At 46.3% G+C, this 21,488-nt stretch overlaps 7 protein-coding genes across 7 annotated transcripts; 1 reads left to right on the forward strand and 6 right to left on the reverse strand.

The window, feature by feature from the left end:
* Positions 1 to 477: 477 nt before the first annotated feature.
* On the reverse strand, positions 478 to 1,581 carry TGAM01_v207400 (hypothetical protein; the record flags this gene model as incomplete). The annotated part of the gene is made up of 1 exon (XM_018808025.1): positions 478 to 1,581. One exon carries the CDS (start codon positions 1,579 to 1,581, stop codon positions 478 to 480), a length of 1,104 nt encoding a protein of 367 aa, XP_018658802.1.
* Positions 1,582 to 2,257: 676 nt separating this feature from the next.
* TGAM01_v207401 (hypothetical protein) lies at positions 2,258 to 3,469 on the reverse strand (the record flags this gene model as incomplete). Its single annotated transcript, XM_018808024.1, has 1 exon — positions 2,258 to 3,469. One exon carries the CDS (start codon positions 3,467 to 3,469, stop codon positions 2,258 to 2,260), a length of 1,212 nt encoding a protein of 403 aa, XP_018658801.1.
* Positions 3,470 to 4,277: 808 nt separating this feature from the next.
* On the forward strand, positions 4,278 to 5,909 carry TGAM01_v207402 (hypothetical protein; the record flags this gene model as incomplete). Its single annotated transcript, XM_024550087.1, has 4 exons — positions 4,278 to 4,341; positions 4,411 to 4,961; positions 5,021 to 5,095; positions 5,148 to 5,909. 4 exons carry the CDS (start codon positions 4,278 to 4,280, stop codon positions 5,907 to 5,909), a joined length of 1,452 nt encoding a protein of 483 aa, XP_024405175.1.
* A 1,484-nt stretch (positions 5,910 to 7,393) lies between these two features.
* On the reverse strand, positions 7,394 to 7,597 carry TGAM01_v207403 (hypothetical protein; the record flags this gene model as incomplete). Its single annotated transcript, XM_024550088.1, has 1 exon — positions 7,394 to 7,597. The coding sequence occupies one exon, from the start codon at positions 7,595 to 7,597 to the stop codon at positions 7,394 to 7,396; it is 204 nt and encodes a 67-aa protein (XP_024405176.1).
* A 701-nt stretch (positions 7,598 to 8,298) lies between these two features.
* On the reverse strand, positions 8,299 to 8,900 carry TGAM01_v207404 (hypothetical protein; the record flags this gene model as incomplete). Its single annotated transcript, XM_018808023.2, has 4 exons — positions 8,299 to 8,348; positions 8,396 to 8,506; positions 8,562 to 8,757; positions 8,826 to 8,900. The coding sequence occupies 4 exons, from the start codon at positions 8,898 to 8,900 to the stop codon at positions 8,299 to 8,301; spliced, it is 432 nt and encodes a 143-aa protein (XP_018658800.2).
* A 1,038-nt stretch (positions 8,901 to 9,938) lies between these two features.
* TGAM01_v207405 (hypothetical protein) lies at positions 9,939 to 12,274 on the reverse strand (the record flags this gene model as incomplete). Its single annotated transcript, XM_024550089.1, has 5 exons — positions 9,939 to 10,524; positions 10,596 to 10,946; positions 11,008 to 11,321; positions 11,389 to 12,081; positions 12,140 to 12,274. 5 exons carry the CDS (start codon positions 12,272 to 12,274, stop codon positions 9,939 to 9,941), a joined length of 2,079 nt encoding a protein of 692 aa, XP_024405177.1.
* A 6,926-nt stretch (positions 12,275 to 19,200) lies between these two features.
* On the reverse strand, positions 19,201 to 21,156 carry TGAM01_v207406 (hypothetical protein; the record flags this gene model as incomplete). Its single annotated transcript, XM_024550090.1, has 4 exons — positions 19,201 to 19,450; positions 19,517 to 20,271; positions 20,327 to 21,087; positions 21,138 to 21,156. 4 exons carry the CDS (start codon positions 21,154 to 21,156, stop codon positions 19,201 to 19,203), a joined length of 1,785 nt encoding a protein of 594 aa, XP_024405178.1.
* Between the last annotated feature and the right edge of the window lie 332 nt (positions 21,157 to 21,488).

Below are 21,488 nucleotides of genomic sequence, written 5' to 3' on the forward strand. Positions count from 1 at the left end.
TAGCTCCATGGTGGAGCAAACGGTATTAGCCGTGAATGATGACTCGTTGAAATTGCGCGCCAGACCAAGTTTAACTGCATGTACAATTGTGTAACTCCGTTCGGCACAAATTGCGACCCAGGATTTGAACTCCAATGTCCCGCCGTTACTTTTCGTAGTTTCGGATCCCCTACAGCAAGGGATACCACTTGGCTTACATTTCGGTTGCAAAATATCTTGTGTTTTACCAAACTCTCCACGCTGAGTCCACTGTGTACTAGGAAACTTTTGCATTCAAGTAATTTCTTCATTCTCAAGTTCTGCGCTGCGGCGACAATGTCTAAAGCTAGCACGAGGCATTGGAAATAAAAACTTCTTATATAAAGGAGAGAGTTAAAGAAGTTACTTAGAAAGTAGTGCTATCTATTTGTCATATCTTTATAGAATCAATCCTTTCTAAAGAGATTATGCCCTGAAAATTCGGAGAACAAAGGTCTTCTATGATACCAATAATCCAAGCTCAGCTGGTTGTTCCAAAAGCACAACCGGTCCAGCCTTAACGGTCGCCAAAATTGGAGCACCAACGGTATCGGCGATTACCGCAAGAATGATGCCTCGTGCTTCAAAATGAGGAGGAATTCTGACTTTAATATCTTCGCGAGGCCAGTTTGTTGTGTCGATTGGCACGCTAATGTTGGAGGGACCGTGGAAAAAGGTTGCATAGTATTGTACGCCCTTACGGAAGCTAGGTTGATTGGTCGGGTCGGTAAAGTTCAGCGCGATGTTGCTACCTGGGGTTATCGACTTGGTCGAACGGGCTGGGGAAAAAGGAGGCAAGTTCTGTCTCGGTGATGGATAAACCGGGTTCTCCGACGGGCAGCTCTTGGGAACAATAAACACATTGGTCACATCAAGAATCTGGTTGGCGTAAGGGAAGACGGTGTCAGAAGGGCCTCCAAAGGGATTTGTTTTCCAGATGTCAAGAAGAGCCCATGTTTCGTGACGCGTCTCCGTAGCAGCAATAGCCGTCATGGCACCCTGGGATGCAGGCAGTTTAGCCATTTGCACAAGTCCCGTGAGGAATGTCATGCTCGAAATCTCAATCAGGGTTGCAAGCGCTAGAAAGGATGTAGGATTGTCAAACGGAAACGCATACTTGCAAGCCCCAGGCTTGACAGAAGTGGGTGTAATTTCGTTCTGGAATATGCGCAGATGGCCAGCTTCATTGTCGCGGATCTCTTGGATGCGATCATATGTCGTGTTGGGATAGCCAGCTTCAGCAAAGGCCGTCTCGTTAAACATCTCTACCGCCTGCTGATAGAACGAAAAGATGACCCATTCAGCAGAGAGCAGGTTTTGCCAAACGAGGTCGTCGGTTCCAGGAGGGCCTTTAGCAGTGGGTGCAATGGGATCGGTGATATTGCCTGGGAAAGGAGGAGCCTTGCCCCTATACGAGCTGTATAGGGAGCTTTGTCCAGGTATCGGACCATAGTTTGGATCTGCCAGTTTCTGAGCACTGGACTTGTCATGAGAAGATATAGCTGCTGAATAGGCCGTTGAGTGCAGAAATGCACTTAGAAAGAATGCGTTAAGCAAAATCATAATTTCCAAAAGAATGGTATAGGCAAAGCGCAGTTCAGAATGGATTGAGAGGAAGTGTGTAAGAGAATAACTATATGTTGGAGGTTAATGTGATCGAGATACAATACATTTAGGTCTTTATATATCTTAATATCGATTACCTAGCTACGTTATTGACAACCCTGGTAACACCATAATTTAACCCGCTATCCTGCGACGATGTCATTCGTTAGCTGCTAAGCCTCAGTCTGACGTACTAGCTATCGGGTCGTAAAATCTACTCTTTTGGGGTTTCACGGGCTGTGCTGGTGGAGGCGAAGTATTGTCGATCCACACGTCCTCTCAGACTATGTCAATGCCAAGGAAAACAAACTTCAATAATGGGTAGATATTGGGAAGTACAGTTGAAAAACTAGTAATGAATTATGTCTGTGATACCTTGAAGAAATGAAAGAGAAACTACGGACCATCAGTTTCCTAGCTTTGGCTGCTTTCAAGAAGAAAACTTCAAAAGCGCCAAGTAGAGTATCGAGGTGAAAGGAAAGGAGCCTACGAAAATGTATCACCTTTTTGTGGGAAAAGATTATAGTGGAATTATAGCAATACGAAGGTGAGGAGACGAATGAAATTTAGCAGCAGTTGAACATGTAGAATAACGATCTACAATCTCACTATCATTGAAAAGAACGCTAATATGTCAATTTGCATTGACTGCCACAGACTCATCAAAGGCGGTGTCAATGTAAATCCATAGGAGTTTCTCAGCCATCTTCTCATCAGCCCCTTTTTCATCTTTTCCATGCCTTTTAGGAGACAAGTTCTGGCTTTGCTTATCTTCTTTCTCCAAAAGCCTTTCCCTCTTACTTTCCAATGATAACAATGCATCTTGTCTTTTATCTTCCACCCGGCCAGGAGAATGCCGCTTTTCCATCTTTCTAGCGGCTTTCCTATTGACCTTTTCCATGTCATGCTCAACTTTTCTCATTTTGCGATCGAGACTCCTGCTGCGGACAGGCGGCTTTGAGACGGTGTCGCCTGAAGTTCCATCTTCCAAAGATGACTTCCACGGTTCGTAATTTTTGTGCATCTTCTTCATTTGCTTCTCTGTATCCTTGTATATCTTTTTGTCGATCTTCTGTATGTCTCGAACAACTTGCTTTGCACTCATCTGGTCAATGAAGCCCATGTCTTCTTTTTTGGATGGAAGACGAGTGGCTTCGGTCTCGCTCACATAACCTTTCAGGCCTTGTAAAAGACGGCTGTGGAAATTTGGCTGATTTTCCAAGGGGATATCAAGTGCCAAGGGCAGAGTAATGGCCTTTTGTGCTGGAAACTTGATAGAGGGGATTAACGCAGATGTGGTGATCAAACAGGCTTTCAACCCTTTTGGTCCAAAAGTCCGTTGGTTTGCCTCTTTCATAAAGGCGTCAGTGCGGCTTTTGCTGACAATTGCAGTTCCACCCTTGGCAGTTAGCTGGAGGATATTAGAAGTGAGCTGAGCCCAATGATTTGGCACCATTCCAATTATGCCCCCGGCAAGATCCAAAATCTTGAGTGGTGGGGAAGCAGCTGACACAATATTGAGCGTGTCTATGAATTCAATAAACTCTGGTTCCGATATTCCGTATTCTTGCAATACTGGCGCATTGAGTCTCATGAAAGGCATGCCTCTTCCTTTAGTCATTTGGGGTATTGCAACGGGTAAAACTTTCTGATGACTTTTCGCAGAGAGGGCAAGATTTGCCTGATGCCATTGGAGCGGTTGATTGAGAGTTGATGCATTATCGGGATGAAGGTAGAGGTCTGGCTGGTAGTACTGGTCGTCATTTGATTGAGGCCTTTGGAATTGAAGAGAAGTATCGGCAGACGGATATCGCAATGGATTAGTTGGTGTATGAGCGCTTGCCATGGCCGGTCCCTGTTGTGGCGCGAAGGCAGCATGATGGCGTGGATTCGTAGATGGAGCCGAATATTGTCTATAATCATCGGACTGATGTACACTAAGTTGAGCATGGGGATTATAATTGCCGTCGTATCCGTCATATGGACGATATGTCGGCGGTGATTGATTTGGAACATTTTCGTATCCATGGAAATGCTCAACTTGATGTGCACTTTGTTGGTTCTTCAAATCATCCATATTCAGAGTAGTAACGATGTTGTAAAGAGACTTTAGTTCACAGAGACAAGTTGAACAAACTCCAGAAGCATTCCTAGTTCTCTGACACAGCGCAATGATATTTAAATCGTAAACATACATCGAAATCCACGGCATTCGCACATTAGATTTATTAAGCATGATCCAATCAAACAAGATCCGTCTAACTGAAAAAAGGGCATTCTGCGACTTGCAACCCTTGACCTTGAATTCGTCTGTGACATATGATAGATGCGTATGTAATGCGCCTAGTTGGATCGAGACAAGGCACACTCCGCCAGTTGACAACTTGAGTCATGTTCAGCCACTTGAGCCAACGTCAGCATCAGGCACTAGTCCCAATCAGGCTCATTGCGCGATGGGCGAAATCCTTAGTGTCGCTTTTACTGGCTCTGGCAACAACCTCAGTAACATTGGGTATTTCCGAATCTCTTTCAAGACATCAGAGCATCTCATTCAGGGGTTGTCAGCTTTCTTATATCACTCTAAGCCAAAACTGTCCTCTGCACCACCAATTCAGTAAGCATTCTCTCTTTTGCTGCAGGCAAGCTACTACATAATGGTCGGCATCGGTGGAAGGAGCCGCGGCTGTAAAACGTGCCGCCGTGCTCGTGTGAAATGCGGTAAGCGGTGATAACATCAGATTAGGGGCTTGTTATCAGCCCGTTTTTCTTCCAACACTAATTGAGCAGATCAAAATCGGCCCATTTGTTTCCGCTGTGCACGTCTTCAACTTCAGTGCCAAGGCTTCAACCCCTTCCCCGTCTTTATTGATGGTCTTTCCCTTAATGAGATCAAGGCGGACAACGCTACAGAGGGGGATAGAAAGGAAGTATCCCTGCTTCCAGCACCTAGTCTCGATGAAGACAACATCTTTACAAATCACCTCATCATGAGCCTTTTTATACCTTTTCAAGGGAGCAATACGGTCCCTAGCCCCAGCTTATCTCTCTGGCTGTTGAGCTCTATTCTCCCCAGTAGCAAAAACCAAGCCCCACAACTTGCAGTTCGAGCTTGTGCTGCCGCATATTTCGGAAAGATACATCGTCAATGTTCTGCAGCTGAAAGGGGCACAGTGTTATACACTCAAGCGCTGCGTCAGCTTCAGAAGGAACTCTTTGACTCAGAACAGGTTCTGAAAACAGATACGCTTTCGGCTACCTTGTTATTAGCCCTGTTCGAGATGATCACTTCCAAAGACATGAATGGATGGCTAAGTCATTTCCTTGGAGTGGGACACCTTGTAAGCTGTTGCTTTTTTATACCTCTTAAAAATGAACTGACTAATTCTTTGTTCCGAAGATCAAATTTAGAGGGCCCCAGGCTCATCGAGATGGCCCAGGCAAAGAGCTTTTCCTTACAACACGTCCGTCTATTGTAGGTGAAAAGTACACTTTATCCAGTCTTCATTGCAACTGACACATATGAGATTCTTGCCTATTTAATTCGGCGGCAACGCTGTTTTTTGGAAGAAGATGCATGGAAAACAGTGCCGTGGGCAGATAACCCAAATTCCAAGACATCAATGGATTGCCTGAACGACATATTTTGCCACTTGCCTGGTGTTATGGAGGATCTCCAAGTACCCTTACAGCACGCAGCTGTTGTGCAAGAAGCTAAAATATCCGACATCATTCTTTGCTTTCAAATCAAGGCGCTTTTCGAAAAGCTCTACGACTGGCGCGTGAAGTGGGAGCAAAATTTCTCACACACATATTTTAATGTCGGACTGGGTAGTCTCAAAGACTTGAACGTTTTCGAACTTGACTCCTACCCTTTTCCAACCGCAATTTTCTTCACTGAGCACCTTCGAGTCGCCGAAATCTGCATATACAACGCAATGCTACTGCTTCTACATCAAGCTTGTCGGCAACTTCCAGATTCAATAAGGCCTACGGTGGCATCCTACGGGAATTCATATCCCTGGCCACATCCGTCAGTTCTCTTGACACCTGGAGATGGGTCAGTGGAGGATATTATTGGAGAATTTTGCAAGCTGGTATATTTTCAGCTTCTCAGTTACCCAGGAAACACCGGTGCCATTCAGATTATGTTTCCCTTGCAAGTCGCGTATCGCAACGCAAACCCCGAGTCTCGGGAAGCACGATGGTTGTATAAAATTATATCTCACATTGCAGATTGTTGTGGATTTAATGCTGTCAGATTCAACGAAGGGCTTGGGTATAGCTGAAAGAATATGGCTATCTAAAGACCTTCAGTACACTTAACGAAGATCAGTTGCCACATAATAGTTTCTGGACTCATTATTTATGAATACAAAGTAGAGCAGCTTTTCGCTGGAACTGCAGCAAGAGGCTACCACTTTCAGATCCATCTGCGAGTAGTTTCTTCGCATGAATATCCGCCTTTTGGTTAGTGCATGTAGTTGTCACAAAGACCCGGTTTTGAGCGAATAGGGGCGTTTCTTTCTAATATTTCCAGAAGAAGAGTATTCAGCGATGTAGCCTGGCAAACAATAAAACAACGAGACTCCACTGGGATGTTTGATCCTTCTGGTACCGAGTCTTAGCTACATTTGGTAGATTAAGCGATCGTGGTTTTCAGGGGGGTTCAACTTGACCATCATATAACTTCTGCAATCAAAGACACTTTCTGAGCTTTCAGACACGCACCATATATCTCTTTTTGACCGTCATTACCAATTCAAACATCTTGCTTCAACTTTCCCAATATGACTCTCGACAGCCATGGCAAGCTTGCGCTTGTTGAAGTTATTATTTACGTTCCGATCGGCCTCTTCTGCATATATAACAATATCCGACATGGATTCAGAAGAGACGCTGGCTGGATCTATCTCACAATTTTCAGCATCAGTAGGTCCTCTTTTGCACATTCCTGGTCTTAGCGCTACTTTCCAATTCTGAAACTCCAAAAAAGTCAAGATTGCCGGTTCGGTTATGACACTCCAGATCGAAAACGGGAAGAATACAAGCATGATTACAACAGCCACCATTTTAAACACAGTTGCATTATCTCCTCTACTAAATGCTTCGCTGTGCTTTTTGAATGTTGGGTATGTTTTGTCTCAGCAACAGAACCGAGCCTAGGGAAACTAACTAGAGCGCAGGCTGGATAAGGCCCATTCGTTTGCACGTCATGTTACTAAGGCTTTGAAATTTGTCCATTTGCTCATCATCGCCGGTCTCATACTCAGCATTACTGGCGGCATTAGCCGGACAAAAACCGCACAAGACAGTTTAGATGCCGGCGCACGAGAGCTTCAATTAGCATCAGTTGTGTTTGCTGTTGTGTGGGTTCTAGTGGCTATTGCGTGTCTAATCTACATAAAGAACATTCATTATGTGCAAAGTGCTGCAAAGAGGGTAATTTTGAATTGCCAATTCGTATTGTTACATGGAGACTGACTCGCGGTTGGTGTTAGCTTGTTCTATCAGTAACAATGGCTTTGCCTTTTTTACTGGTACGAATTGCCTACTCGGCGTTGAATGCGATTAATCTGGATACAAGCTCCTCCCATGGACATACTGTGAAATTTAACCCCGTCCTCGGTAGCTGGCGTTATAACCTTGCGCTTGGGCTGGCTACCGAATTCGCAGTGGTGGCGCTGTATACAATAACTGGAATTGTCAACTCCTTTGCTAAATCTCGAGAGAATGTATCTGGCTATCAAGGAATTGAAGCTACTTCATAACATTATGGTATGCATATCTTGTCTAGGGTACTCCTTATGTCTTCGATTATAACTTGATAATAAATGTTTTCATACACTTCCTTGCTGTAAAATAGAAGAACCCATCGATCCCTCCTACAGTAAACTCCAAACTTATAGTCCTTGTATAAGCAAAGTCTTGTCGGTATAGTTCGGAAGCTAGGCGGTCTGACTCGAACGCGTGCCATTTGTCTCCAGATCAATATGTTGAGTTGGCCGAAGTGTGGCTGACGTACGCCTTTCCTATTTTGGGAGTCATTTTAGGTGGGGCAGAAAAGGTGGAAGATCATACGACATGAGACGGATACTTACTCTTACTCGCTCATTAAAGCCAAGCCATCCGAACTGGCATCCCAGGAGACTCCAATGTCTGTTGCCAGCCTCCAATGCAAGGCGTAAAATGGCCACTTGAAGAATACCGTTTGGTCATAGGCAGTATTGTTATCATGTTTGGCGCTGCACTACGATTTTGTATTCAAGCCGGGCTTCCCATTGTACATTCATGCCATGCAGGATCTAGCAGTGTTAATAGATTAGACTCAAAAGTTGTGATGTTCTAGATATCATACATATTCCGGCCTCTTTAATTACTATGCTCACTCGATTTATTAGCGAGACGAGATGTGCTATACACCGGAAAACCAAAAGGTAAAACGTCTCGACATAGCTCATGACCAAGCATATAAAAGCCCGCCAGAGACGAGACAAAACCGAACGCGCCTCCTACTTTCATGAGCTTTGTACTGGTTAAGATGTTACCATCGGCTCTGACAAAGTGGCCTATGCAGTTGAAAATATATGATAGCTCCAAGGCACCATACACAACAATATTAGGTGCGCCACTATATCTAATTTAGTAGTATTCTGCGCGGGTATTTTGAGTGAATTCTTACGTTGGCAAAGAAGCAATGAAGAAAAACAAATTCAGTATGCTCCAAACTGCACATTGTCAACAAATGCGCTTCTGGGGAAAGGACATCACTTACCGAGCAGGTAAATCCCAAATGCATTATGATAATCGGCTGTTTGGCCTTGATAAGACTCAAGAACGCCCGATGAAGGCAGTAGTAACACCCCATAGCCGCCATAATACAGGGCTTCCGAAGATGTTAGACTTCTTAGGCCACGAAGACTTTGGTAGAATTGACATACCAAAGGCTCCTAAGACTGTGTAGTCGAATGTATTGCCCCTGACCATTTCCCATTGCGCGGAGACCAAGAGTCCAACTCCAGCGAGAAAACAGAGGTTTGCTACAAAGACGGATTGGTTTGATATACTGCGAAAGCCCATGCCAGACAATGACAAAGTCATCAACGTCGCCGCAAATCCGCCATATCCCAGTGCGCTCTAGAAATACACATATTAGTGTTCTAAAACAAATATGATTGTAATAATCGAGGGTCGGCTGCTTATACTGGATTGGCAAGGCTCCTCCGCCTAGCGATAGGCGACTCAGGAGCCTTGATTTCATTCTCTGCAATCAAATTCATTGCGAAAGCTGTTGCTTAAAAATGCCATCAAAACAAATAGAGCGTATAATTTTTTTCGTATTTTGGGAGCACCGATTACATGATATAAGCGAACCTGACAACAAATTAGCCGTACTAGAGACGGTTCAAAGGAAAAGGTCGGGAGTAGAAACGTGCTCACCAATGTAGGCATAGCTTACCCGGAATGCAGGTGGGACTAAGCTGATGTATCACGAGCTGTGGGTTTCCCGTTATGAGCCGGGCGTAGCGATGGTGCTGTTTGCGTCGGCAGTTGAGCACGATTGAGCACAAACTGAGTTTTTCATAAGGCCTTTCGCGTCGCCACCTTTCTTTCGCCTCGATGAAAAGGGCAATATTTCCTATGCATAGGATACCGGTAACGCCGGATCATCTGTTTTTCTCTCATCTCCAACACTTTCTCTGTTCTTTGTGTGGTACTCCGTTAAAAACAGAGATAAGCCACGGTCACTTGTTGCTATAAAGGTCGCCGTAGACGAATCCCTAAATAGTGCTAAATATGGCTATCGCTTTGCAAGCAGCCTCTAACATCAGCTGCATATGTCGGATCCGCGACTAAAACTAAGCAACTTTCTGTTTAAACGGATGACTGAAACTCGTTGTTCAATATTCTTCGTCTTTCTGTATTCTTCGCTCTTCTATACTAAGCATTTTTCTTTTCTTCTGTATTCTCACTCTTCTATAACCTTCTCTCTTCCATACCCTTCGCTGTTCTATAGTCTACAGTCTTCCATATTATTCGTTCTTCTATATTCCCCTTACTGCCAGTCGATTACTATCAGGCAGCACGTCGAGATCCACCCAAAGCTTAAAGCCCATCTTTCCTTCTTCCAAAGCGCGCTGCTAACGTGGGCTACCGCCTTCACGATACTTATTGCCACTATCCTTCAGACCCCTGCAATATCTTGGGCGTAGCTATATACGAAATGGGTGTCCTCTTTGCCGAAGCATAGGAAATACGGCTTTGTGTTTTATCGCCACTCAAGCTGTTGCTCTCGTCGAACTATCCTGGCTCAAGCTTTAGGGCGTTGCCGCGTCGTCCGAGTCGTCGACAGAAAGCTCCTTGATAGCCCGGAGCAAGTTGTCGAGCCGGCGATCTTCAGTATTACCGGGCTTCATTGCCACGGTCACTGGCCAGGACGACTGGACGTGGCGCGATATAACAGCTGCTTTGGACTGATTAACATCGCTGATATGGAAAAAACGGACTAGCTCGGCAGCTACGGCGGGCGGAAGACTCTGCTGCATGAGGCGGAAGACGATATCAAAGATGTAGGCATTGGTGCTTTGGTCGTGGAGGACGCCCGCGCATAGAAGCGCCGTTGACTCGTGAGCTTCACGAACTGCGGAGGCCGAATCGTCTAACAGGGAAATGGCATGAAGCGCGCCGAAGCCAATATATGAACACATGGCAACGAGAAACGGGTCGTATGAGTCGCTGCCATGGCAGGAATAGTAGAGCCGGATGAGTGTTTGTAGATTTGCCAGCGCACCGGTGATTATTTTCCCGGTGCTTTCTTCCATTGGCGGGGAGTCCGCATCTTCACCTTCTTCTATAACGCTAACTTGTTCAAATAGCCGGGCCGTGGTGAACCAATAATGCATACTAGTCTGTATAAGCTTCATTCCTCCCCTTTTTCTAGGGGTTTCAAAAGACCCAAAGCATAAGAAACTCACTGTATATCGAAATGTACAGGAAGTATCAGATTTTGTGAGCTGAGATAGCTTGGTAGTTCTTCGTACCACTTTCGGAGCCTAGAATGGTATTCCGTTGCTTGATTTACCGAAAGCAGTATCTTCTTCCCTTCTAATGCCGAAGGTGAAGGAAGCAGGCTACATAAGATGTCGAATAAGATGGTGCGAAATCCTATGTTGGTCTTGAAGATCTGCCCCAAATGGAGAGGCACCGGTGTGGAGGCAGTTGGATATTTGACCCAGATCTCTCCATACGCCTCTGGGTTGTCCGGGAGTGCTAACGCAGGACGTGTTGTAATGAGCGGTGGCCTGTGTAAATGGAGGCACAGCATACTAGCGAAGCATCATCAGCCTTCTAGCCCACGGCGTGTCTTGTTTGTCATTGAATACTTACGCTTGATACGAAAACACGATCCATGCTGTTATCTCCTGCACAGCCCTCCACTTTCGACTGCTCGGACGGATATAGGTAGTGAAGAGGCCAATTTCCTCAGACGTGGCTACCGCTTGGATGATGTAAGGCCAGCTTATCTTGTCTAGCCCATTTATGCTGTACTGGCCTTGGAGAATCAAGGCGGCCTGTACTCTAGTTATCGACTTTTCGTCGGTTTCCAGCTCCCAGAGGCGTCGTGTCTCAGCTATGAAGCGATAAGTCAAAGACTCGGGGTTCCAGAATTCGGACCGGCCCTGGAGTTTGCTGTAATTATGCTAGCGGTTGGTGATGACTTGGGTTAGCAGGGGCCGAACGAGAAGGGGCAAGGATAGAGAGGCTCACACAGCTGGCCATGAGAACAGCGTTTACGAGCAGCGACGAGCAGAAGCGACGTCGGCCAGAGATCATGTCTTGGAGAAAGGAGTCCTTGTGGAAGAACGGAAAGAAGAGGTACTCGCGCATGAAGTAGGACTTGAGAATATCACGCAGCAGCGCGTCATCAGACGAGACAGACGTCCACTTGGACGGCTCCGCCGCGTCAATGTCGGCATCGACCATCTCCGCAACATGGAACGGCGCTTCGTACAGAGCACGATAGTCTGCCACGTTGGGCGGGAGCTGAGGCGGCGACGACCAGTGCCACTTGGGATCGAAGCTTTTGCGGTAGACTAGAGACGTCGTGTATTGGTTGCTGGCCCTGAGGAAATCGGGGATGTTGAGCACGCGGCCCAAGCTGTAGTGATAGTGTCTCTCGGGGCTGACAGACAGCTGGAGGAGCAGATCGCCCGAGCGGGCGTGGCGCACAATGTCTTCGATAGTTACTCCGGCACGGACGCGGCGCAGGATCTCGACCACTTCGACCTCGGGGCGGAAGCGAAGCATCTGGTGGAACTCTTCGTGGACGCCGCGCTTATGCTGCTGCGCGTTGAACTTGCGCCGCAGCGCCTGGCCGCGTGTCTCGGCTGGATCCGCATCGTAGACGCACTCGGAGCCGCGCAGTTCGCAGCTCCGGCAGGTTGGCCGCTCGGCATCACACTAGATACGGTTCACTGCGTTATTATGACGCCTTCTCAGGCAGTGCGGATTGGCTCACCTTTGACTTCTTCTTGCGGCATGCCTCACAAGCAACGACTGCCTGTGAGCGCTTCCTCTTAGACGACGCAGCTGCATCTGAGGCGGAGCTGGAGCGCTCCGTTGCTGGGAGCAGCGCACGAAGGGGACGCGGCATCTTCTAAATCCAGATTTCGCGTGTACACGTACCTGGAGGAGAGGCCTACGCCTGACTGTGTTGATGTCTCCCTTTACATCTCTTTTATAATGGTGGAATTTGGGGGCGGGAAAAGCTCCGGCAGCCAATCAGATCGGCTGAAATGCTTTTCGTGGGTAAGGTATGTTTGATCCTACGCTGTTCTCCATTTCCTCCCAGCTGAATGATTGTGGCTTCATCCAGGCTTCCATCTCGCACAGGGGGGCACGTCAGAAAGCCCTCGGCGTACCGAAAATAGTGAATTGAGCGACGTCGGAAGCTGATGAAGTCAGAAATCAAAGTTGTAGCACGACAGTTGCACAAGAAGAGACGCTTCCTACAACATGTTGTAGCAGGCATTGATTGCAATCATCCTGTTATATATATAAGGCACGTAGCAAGTTCCTGCATCTACGTCAACTTGCTTGAAGCTTAACTCGGATTAAACTTCTTAGGGCGGCGAAGAAAGCTACATGTATGTGAGTTTGGAGCTTCCAAGTCCAACAGACGAGCTGCGAGAGATTCAAGCTAATTGTCAACTTTGTCACCTCTAACTATACTACGCCTAGAACTACCGACAGCATTAGAAGATATCTTCATGCATTAACCAGACCAACAGCGTTACTGTCTCTTCTTGCGGCTCTGGCCTCGGCTTCAAGCAATTACATGTCACATATTATCAGACTAGCATATGCCAGCCGGGACTAGCCTTCATTCCATCGAGATTAAGTCTGACCCTCCAACAAACGCTACTGTCGACTCGGGATGCACTACTGTATACTTGGAGCCACATTTCCCTAGGGGTCCAAAGAGTGGGTTCCCCATCTTAGCAGTTCCACTACACAAATGGTCGCCTCGTACTGGTCACTACGACCGAAACTCCCGCCGAGCGATGAAAGCAACCGCGAGTCGGATCAGCCGAGCACTAAAGCAGACTACCGAATACAACGCGGGCTGCGATGCTTGTCGGCAACGGAAAACTAAGGTTGAACCTTCTCTATATACGTAGCAGCATCTCATCGACATGAAGCTGCGGAACAAGTTTCCGGCAATTATTAAGCTGAGCTAACACTACCGCTCGACCTCGTACGAAGCGAGCAGAGCACACATGCCGTTATAATGATGCAGTACGTTATCACATCTGGTCTCATACCTATTAACTTACATCAAAGTACTAACAAAGATTAGCATCTACTTCCATGCAATGGTTGCGGATTTGTACGAAGCTTTCCCAACCTATCAACAACGCCCTTTCGTATGAGATCATTTGAACCGCCACAAGTCATGCCGCGAGCTGTATACGATGCCTCAATTAACCAGTTGAAGCGCCTGCTTCTCATGATTTGCATATCCTTTCTACCTGCTAGCCTTTCCATCCTTTCGCAAATAGTACTAACCTACGTTGGCCATGCGGTAGTCCAAGATGTGCAGGGCAGTGAACAATTAGAGCGGCGCTTATATATCCGACCCTGCCTAGCAGCCTTGGAGGATTTATGCGGGAGATATCGTGTGTCATGGTCCGTGACTGGCCCGAGGACTTCTCGGCATGGCGTTGAAGTGTGGGATCATTGCTCCTGAAAAGGTAGGACGAATAAGGCAAGAGACGATAGAGCTGGGCCAACACCACAGTACTCCGGATGATTTAGACACAAGATCACTTCTTGATTTGGACCTAGCCACTGTCAACGCATCTGCCGCGCAAGTAAGTGCTGTGGCTGCTCAATTTGAGGACCTTTTACTGGAGGTAAAGGTGGACAAGTAGAGTTGAAAGATGACAGTATTCGCAATGGTGGAAAGACACATGTAAAATGTGATTTTATTAGCGTCTGGCCGGTGCAGGCCAATCCTGAGAACATAATCAAGAGGTATTTAAAAGTTGACAGTCTACAGCTATCAACTTCCAAAAGCCAAATACATACGAAATTTAAAGCATTCTCATTAAAGAAAATCACAAAAGAGACCGCAGACTCTGTGTCTAGTTAGCTCTGAATACTTATACGGCTAGTACTGACATACCTGTAGCGTAGATAAACTGGTGCCTGCCCCTGGTTCCTGCGGCTGTAAGAGAACAGCTGACATTTCTCTTTTTGACTTTTGAACGTCCATTACACGCTAAACATTGGAGCAATTGGTAATCCATTAGACAATTGTTCTAGTATTTTTGTGCGTGTGACTCACTTGCTCGCAAGTGATGCCGCTACAACTTACCAGTGGGGCTCCATCAGAAATGCGTGTGAAGCCACAGTCAGTGTCAACCTGCCAAATTTAGCAAAATGACGAGCTTTTAGATTGTAATTATAATTTCAAGTATGAAGGAAAGCGTGTATCTTACCCAACTGCGCCACAAGACAGTTTTAGTAGAAGTACACTTGGTAGCGATTGCTGACGAAATCGGTCAATGACAGTCTGTCTTTCCCTCAATGGAATCCCTCCGTCAAAACAAAGGCATTGTATAGATGCTTGATTTAGCCCGGCTTCGATAATATCCAGAGTGGTTCGCCAAGTCGAGAAGACGACGCTTGAATTATGTTAACCTAGCTCAACAAGGACGTAGAAGGAATACATGTACCGTGTACCTTTTGACACCCGGTGGAAGGGCTTTGAGCTGAGCTACAAGAGCCGTTACTTTTGGTGGAAACTTAGGGGCCTGGGTCAACGATTCTGCGCGTTCGAAGTGATTCAAAGACAAAGATGTCTCCTCCAAGCTAATAGGATTCAAATAATATAATATGTGTGCGGTATAGGTCGCATCAGACTTTGTCGAGGCTTTTGAGCGAATTGTTACCGCGTATTCACATCATGGGGTCGCTTTCAACGGCGTTTCGACACGATTCTCATTGATATCAAAGCTCACGAGGAGCTCATTGACAAGACGGCCAATGCTGTCAATATCTTAGAAGCCTCCAAGATGAGAGAAAGTCTACGTGATCAGAGAGATGAAAGTCTTAATGACGTTGCAAAGCAAAAAGATGAGGTCTCTACTAGACAATACCAAGCCATTGTTGGATGGCTGCAAATGGATGATGCAGACCAACAAGTCATCTTTGACTCGATCGCGTCACAAGCAGAAAAGAATGAAGGGACTTGCAACTGGATATTGAAACAACCGATTCTCGTGTCGTGGATGAAAACTCAATCGGAAACACCGTTCGTTTGGCTTCAAGGTCATCCAGGGGCGGGTAAAAGTGTATTGGCAACACAAATTGACACTTTTCTTCGAAGCAGCCATCAGTCTCTCGTTGCTCGCCATTTTTGCACCTACTCTTATGGTTCATCAATCCAATTTGATCAAATTCTCCGATCTCTACTCATTCAGCTGATTCGACCAAACAGTGAACTAATAAACTATGTTTATGAGGAATTTGTATTGGCGAAACAAGCCGCTTCGATCAAATCGCTGTCTCAGTTGATCCGGACCATTTGCGAAGCTATCTCACCTATTCCTTCCAAGAAGAAATATGTCCATATCATTCTGGATGGGTTAGATGAATGCGATGTTGAGAAACAAGGAAGAATAACGAGCTTACTAGAGACGCTGATTTCGTTAGGGAGCCCAGCGAATTCTGGGGTGGTCAAAATCCTGATTTCCAGTCGGCCAACATCATTCTTGTTGAAGAGATTTCGAAAGCGATCAACTGTTTCACTTACGGACGAAAAAGGTAGAATTGGAGAGGCCATCGAGAAATACGCTTATCGGAAGTTAAGCCTCTTGCATAATCGATTCTCAGACCTTGGCATACGCGATGCAGATATTCAAGACCTCTCTCATCGCGTATCCTTGAAATCTAACGGTACCAATCTATCACAGCTATCGCCAATGCCTGCACCGCTAACAATTCGCAGGTATGTTTCTATGGGCTCGGCTGGTCCTGGATTATATATCATCAAATATCTTCTACGATTGTGAAGAGGTGCTCCGTTCAGTTGATATGCTTCCTAGGGAGCTGAGCGAGTTGTGAGTGCTCTCAAAACGCTTTATTATTCTTTCACTAATGCTGAGAAAAAGCTATGAACGAATTTTGTCACAGATGATTGCCAGGCTGGACACCAGATCACTAGGACGAATCAAATCTCTTTTAGGATGGGTAGCATTCGCCAGGCGGCCACTAACACAAGTTGAATGTCGCTCAGCTATAGCATTTAGTCAAGGAGTTGTAGAAACTCCGATGATGCCACCCCAGTACATTTTTGAAATGTGTATGCCGCTTATCCAAGAGAATAAGGATAATACTTTCTCATTCATTCATGTTTCAGTCAAAGAGTGAGTGAAGTGAAATTACCCGCTTCAATGGAAGCATTACTGAGTCTGTTCTTACTTGCAGCCATCTCAAATCGCCCGACAGTACGATTGCCTTGATCGAGGCCGATGCGAGATGCGAACATGGAGTGGCAGCTATCACCTGTCTACTAGCCGGTTTTCGAATCTTCGATACAGCATATGACGCTAATGACCGAAATTTGAGAATCTTGAGAGGCATTCATGGTTTTCACATTTATGCAACAGAGTATTGGCTCGAAGACCTGCTATGTAGCAGTGCTGCTTTCGATGGCAGCGAAATTGCGGCTCTTCTATGCTCGACAGCTAAAATATTGGCGGGTCGCCTATATGCGGCGAGACATCTAACAGAAACTTCTGCAGAGCAAGAATTGCGTACACTAGACAATCGTCTAAGCAATTTCGCAGACCAAGGCGCCGTATATGACATGATACGGTATGCTTTGATGGAGAGGTCCGCGAAAACAAATTCTGGTCAAGCCAAACATGAAATCTGTAAGTGCAACGTCGATCAACAAGGGGTCATCACTAACATGACATTACTCTGTCTGTAGTTTCTGCTGGTCTCACCTGGTCTGAACCCCGGAGTCTCAAGGACTTGCTGACTAGCTACCAAGCTAGCATCCGGCACATATTGTCGATCTCCTCGTTCCCAGGAATAACATTAGGAGAGTTGGAGATATTTAAACGAGAGTTTCGAACAGCCGCATTTACTTGTCGTATTCGAAATTGTCCCTGCGCAACCAAAGGCTTCGCTGACGAAAAAAAATTGTCGGAGCATGAGCGAAGACACGTACAACGAATCAATTGTACAGTCCCTGGCTGCCCGTACCCACTGTTACCTTCTTCTCGTGCACTCAAGGCTCATATGTCAAAGTGCCACGGTATAGCACGGAAAATTGCAGAAATTACAACAATAAGCACCCGGCAGAGCGAGATGACAGAGAGCCTTCAGCGTGCTGTCAATAACACGGATGTTGCAGCACAAAAGAAAGCGCACGGGTTTAGCGAAACGGCGCAACAGCACCAACAACGGCGCCCAGAGCATAATCACGCATTACACGATTATCAAACACAGCTGGCTATACTGAAACAAAAAGAAAAAGAACGTCAGGCCGGGACCCAAAAGCAACTACTATAGGGCCAGGGCCATTTTTTCGTGATAAGCGGCACAGACTCGAACCCGACCAGGTAAGGGCTATACAGAAGCTGATGACAATGGAACAACAACAAAAGCAATGCCTCATGATGGCTCGAGCCGAGTCGCAATACATTACTGGGCCGGATCAATCTTCCACTGATGTGCAGCATGCAGGCCAACCGGAGCAAATATCCGTACCGTCAACGCAAAGGTTTAGCAAGCAGCCGCATCGTAATGAGCTTGATCAGCAGCAACAATGTAAGCATTGTTCTAGGGGAACATGTCCGCCATGATATGGCAGACTAACGCGGCGGTGATCTGATCGGTACCAAGTCTATCAATGTCGCCAACATGCAAGCTTTGATGGCCTGGGAAAAGCAGCGGCTGTAACAGCAGCAGCAGTTGCAGCAATACAAGTATCCCACCGGTATAGATGTCTGTCATTGACTACGTAGGCAGACTAACAGGGCGGCAATCCAGTTGGGATGAACAACACGAGCTTAGCAGCTGCCATGCGCCAGCAGCAAATGCTTCATCAACAAGAACAGCGGCGAAGAATGGAGGGGCAGTCCCCAGGCCCGAACCCTGGTGCAAAAACTGTTCTTGCCTGGTAGAGACTATATGAATGCAAGCATGGAGGCCCCCGAAGTGCAGGAATATGTAAGGAACTGCAATTTCTCGAAGACATTATACATGATAATTCGCGTTGCGTCAGCGAAAAAGCTTTGCATCAAAGAAGACGCGTCAAAACAGGGCTCTGCAGGGGTGGGTGTTACTGCCTCATACATATACCCGGGAGGGACTGACTTGGGGACTGCAGGGCGGTGCCATAAGAGCACGCAGGCAGTTGTTTCGGAGATGAATACCGAGCAAGAGTGTGATTTCGCTTATCGAATTCGAGAGTCTACATATTGGATGTATAGGGGAGAAAAGGTTAGAATGAAGGCTGATCGGAGTGCGGGAGCACTGTTTGGAACTGAAAATACCGATGATGATTAAGATGGCTATGATGATAGCGATAGCGAAAACAAAGCTTACGAGAGTGTTGCTCTATTCAAATGAGTTGAAGGAGATGGATGTTGCTCGAAGCAATGATACGGTTTTCTTTTTCGAAGCCTAAAGTTATTAAAAGAAGTATATCAGAAGAAAGAACCTATTATCGGCGTTGTAGTGTATAAGAATACTTAACATTTCATGTTGTGCAGATTCAAAGGCACTTGCGTATGTTCGTGAGCCACATAGATGTTTAATCAGCATGAAACATGTTTTAATGTACAATAGGACCGCATGTTTCATATTCTCGTGCCTAGATTACCGCCAATCTCATTATCTTCATTATTACAATCGTGTATATCAGATTCTATAAAATTCCAGGAGGAGCCAGTATCCCTCTCTCATTAGCACCCATCGCTTGAATCGTGTTAAACTGAACATCAGAACCAAATAATAGTACAAGTACCAAACGCCCACTGTCAGCAATCATCCTTCTGCTTAGGCATTCTCATTCTGCGCCTTTGCGATTGCCGCTTGGCTAAGTCGACCCAGCTCCTCAACAAAAGCGTCCATTTTGCGTAAATATTCGACCTCGTGAGTTGTAACTCTAAGAATAGGCATACTTCTGATGACATTTGTTGCCAGGGTAAGTAGCTCCATATCGTGAGCTGCGTATTCGTGCCGAGGATTTCGTAGGATATTAAAAAAGAGACTAAGAAGCGCGGAAACAGGATAGAAGATGAAGACCCTAGTGCATAGACTATTAGTATTTAATCACTCAATAGATTCTATTTGCAAAATTGTATGTTCTCACCAGAATGCTTCGCCAGCCAACCGAGGCGCAGCCTCACTAAGATAAATGAGAGTCGATCGACTAGCTTCAACGGATATATCGAGACTGGATTCCAGCCCAAAGATCATTTCCTGGCCAGACTCATTCCAATCTGCCACGCATCGACCACTAGCGCAGTGAATAATATTCAAGAGATAATGGTAGTCTAAATGCAGTTCGATATGAAGCATGCTCGTCAACTGGCTGATATCCTTGGCAAGTTTGACATCTTTGCGAATACTGAGCGACGGTGCGTACTCTGCCGGTATCGAAGTACGCCAATTCTCCAATTCTTCATCGAGTTCTCGAATGGTGTGAAGAAGTTCGGCGTCGGATTTACGCAAAGAGCCCACAGAGTAAAGAGCCCTGACAGCCTTCGATTTGAGTATGCTTAACCGAAGGTCGTTGGGCAAGAACGGCTTTCGAATGTTTTGTGGAATGGAAAGATCATTCGCGAAGCGATTCTTCAAGTAATCTTTGGGAAGCGTGAGATCACAAAACTCGTCGCTCATGATAGGAGGCTGGCCGCTTCTTAGGGCTATGTCTTTATCAAAGAGATAGCATAGCCAGAATAGAAGTCGAATCTGACGCTCTTCGAGCTCCTTGACCGTAAGATCACGATCCTCTGGTGGATCACTTATTAGAGTATGTCCTCCCAGGGCATAGACTGTACGGCATGCAATGGCGTGGTACATGGATGATGCTTCTAAGCGGCCACAGAGCGCTTCATTCATGAGCTGCAAGACGTTAGAAACAGCTATAAAATGTGACATATTCTGAATCATGACATACCAATAGTACCATCACTTGTAACGTCGTGACACTGGCATCTTCAATAAAGTCGGCTATCAAGATTTGCGCTTGCTTAGCACAGCCATCGCTGTCAACATGATTTGAGACGCTCAAGGCAGCAAAATGATGGCTGCTGAGGGACAAGAAAGCGAAAACGCATGCTTTGCTGCTAATCTCCTCAATTGTCGGATTCGTTTCCGGCGAGTCATAGGCTATTCGTATTGTCTCTTTAAATAGCTCACGATCGACAAGGGGAAAGGCAAGGCGGAATTCCGATTGCAAAAAAAGATCGAACAATGTGTTGGTGATCCATTTCTCTGGGAGTTGATCGGCTGGTGTTCGGTTTAATTGTCCCCTGGGGGAATGTTGAGTTAAAGCACCGGAAGAGGCCTGAAAAGGGCATTCAAAGGCAAAGGTGCTCTGGTTGTGGAAGTGAGGCCACTGCCCCGTCTGAGCGTATATGTACTTCTCACCAAGGGGAGTAAATCGGGGAATGCCGTTCTGGTCGCATATAGCAGCAAACTTCTGCCCTGACATCCATATTTGTCCGAGCGGAGAAGCACCTAGCTGTCTAGAGCAAACTTGCGAATTCTCGCTGGAGCGACTAAGAGTGCGTGTTATGGATGTATTGGTGGGTATGCTGCTGGGTGTACTAGTAGCTTTCCCTTGTTGGGCATTGGAGCCATCAGGCGAATCCGCTGAAACAGGTGAGGCTGTCTGGGTGCTCTGTTTCAGAGCTTTAGCCCTAGCAATGCCCTCCTCTATACGCTCCAGGCGTTTAACAATGCTCTCTCTGGAGCTCCTTTCCCACCGTCTTTGTCAGCGGACATGGTAAAACACACCACCACCACCACACAAAGGCGGCAGGTTGGTAGGGTACTTGTACTTACTTTGTCTTCTTCTTCCGGCCTCTGATCCGGTTAATAGTACAGTGGAGACCATGGTGTAGACACCAGTTGCATTGTTCATCCGGATCAGATCGATCACATTGAATCTATACGAGCATCCATTGCCACGTGTAAGTGTATGTATCTCGGTAGATGCCCATATCATGATGTGTGCTTGTAGGGTAGATAAGACAAGAAGGATATCAGATGAAAGTTCCGCTTATGAAGAAACATGGCATTGAAGTTATGCAAGAGGCAGCTGGCTAATACCCAGA

Source organism: Trichoderma gamsii, assembly GCF_001481775.2.
Source record: "Trichoderma gamsii strain T6085 chromosome Unknown Scaffold_27.2, whole genome shotgun sequence".
In the NCBI taxonomy this organism is placed as follows: domain Eukaryota; kingdom Fungi; phylum Ascomycota; class Sordariomycetes; order Hypocreales; family Hypocreaceae; genus Trichoderma; species Trichoderma gamsii.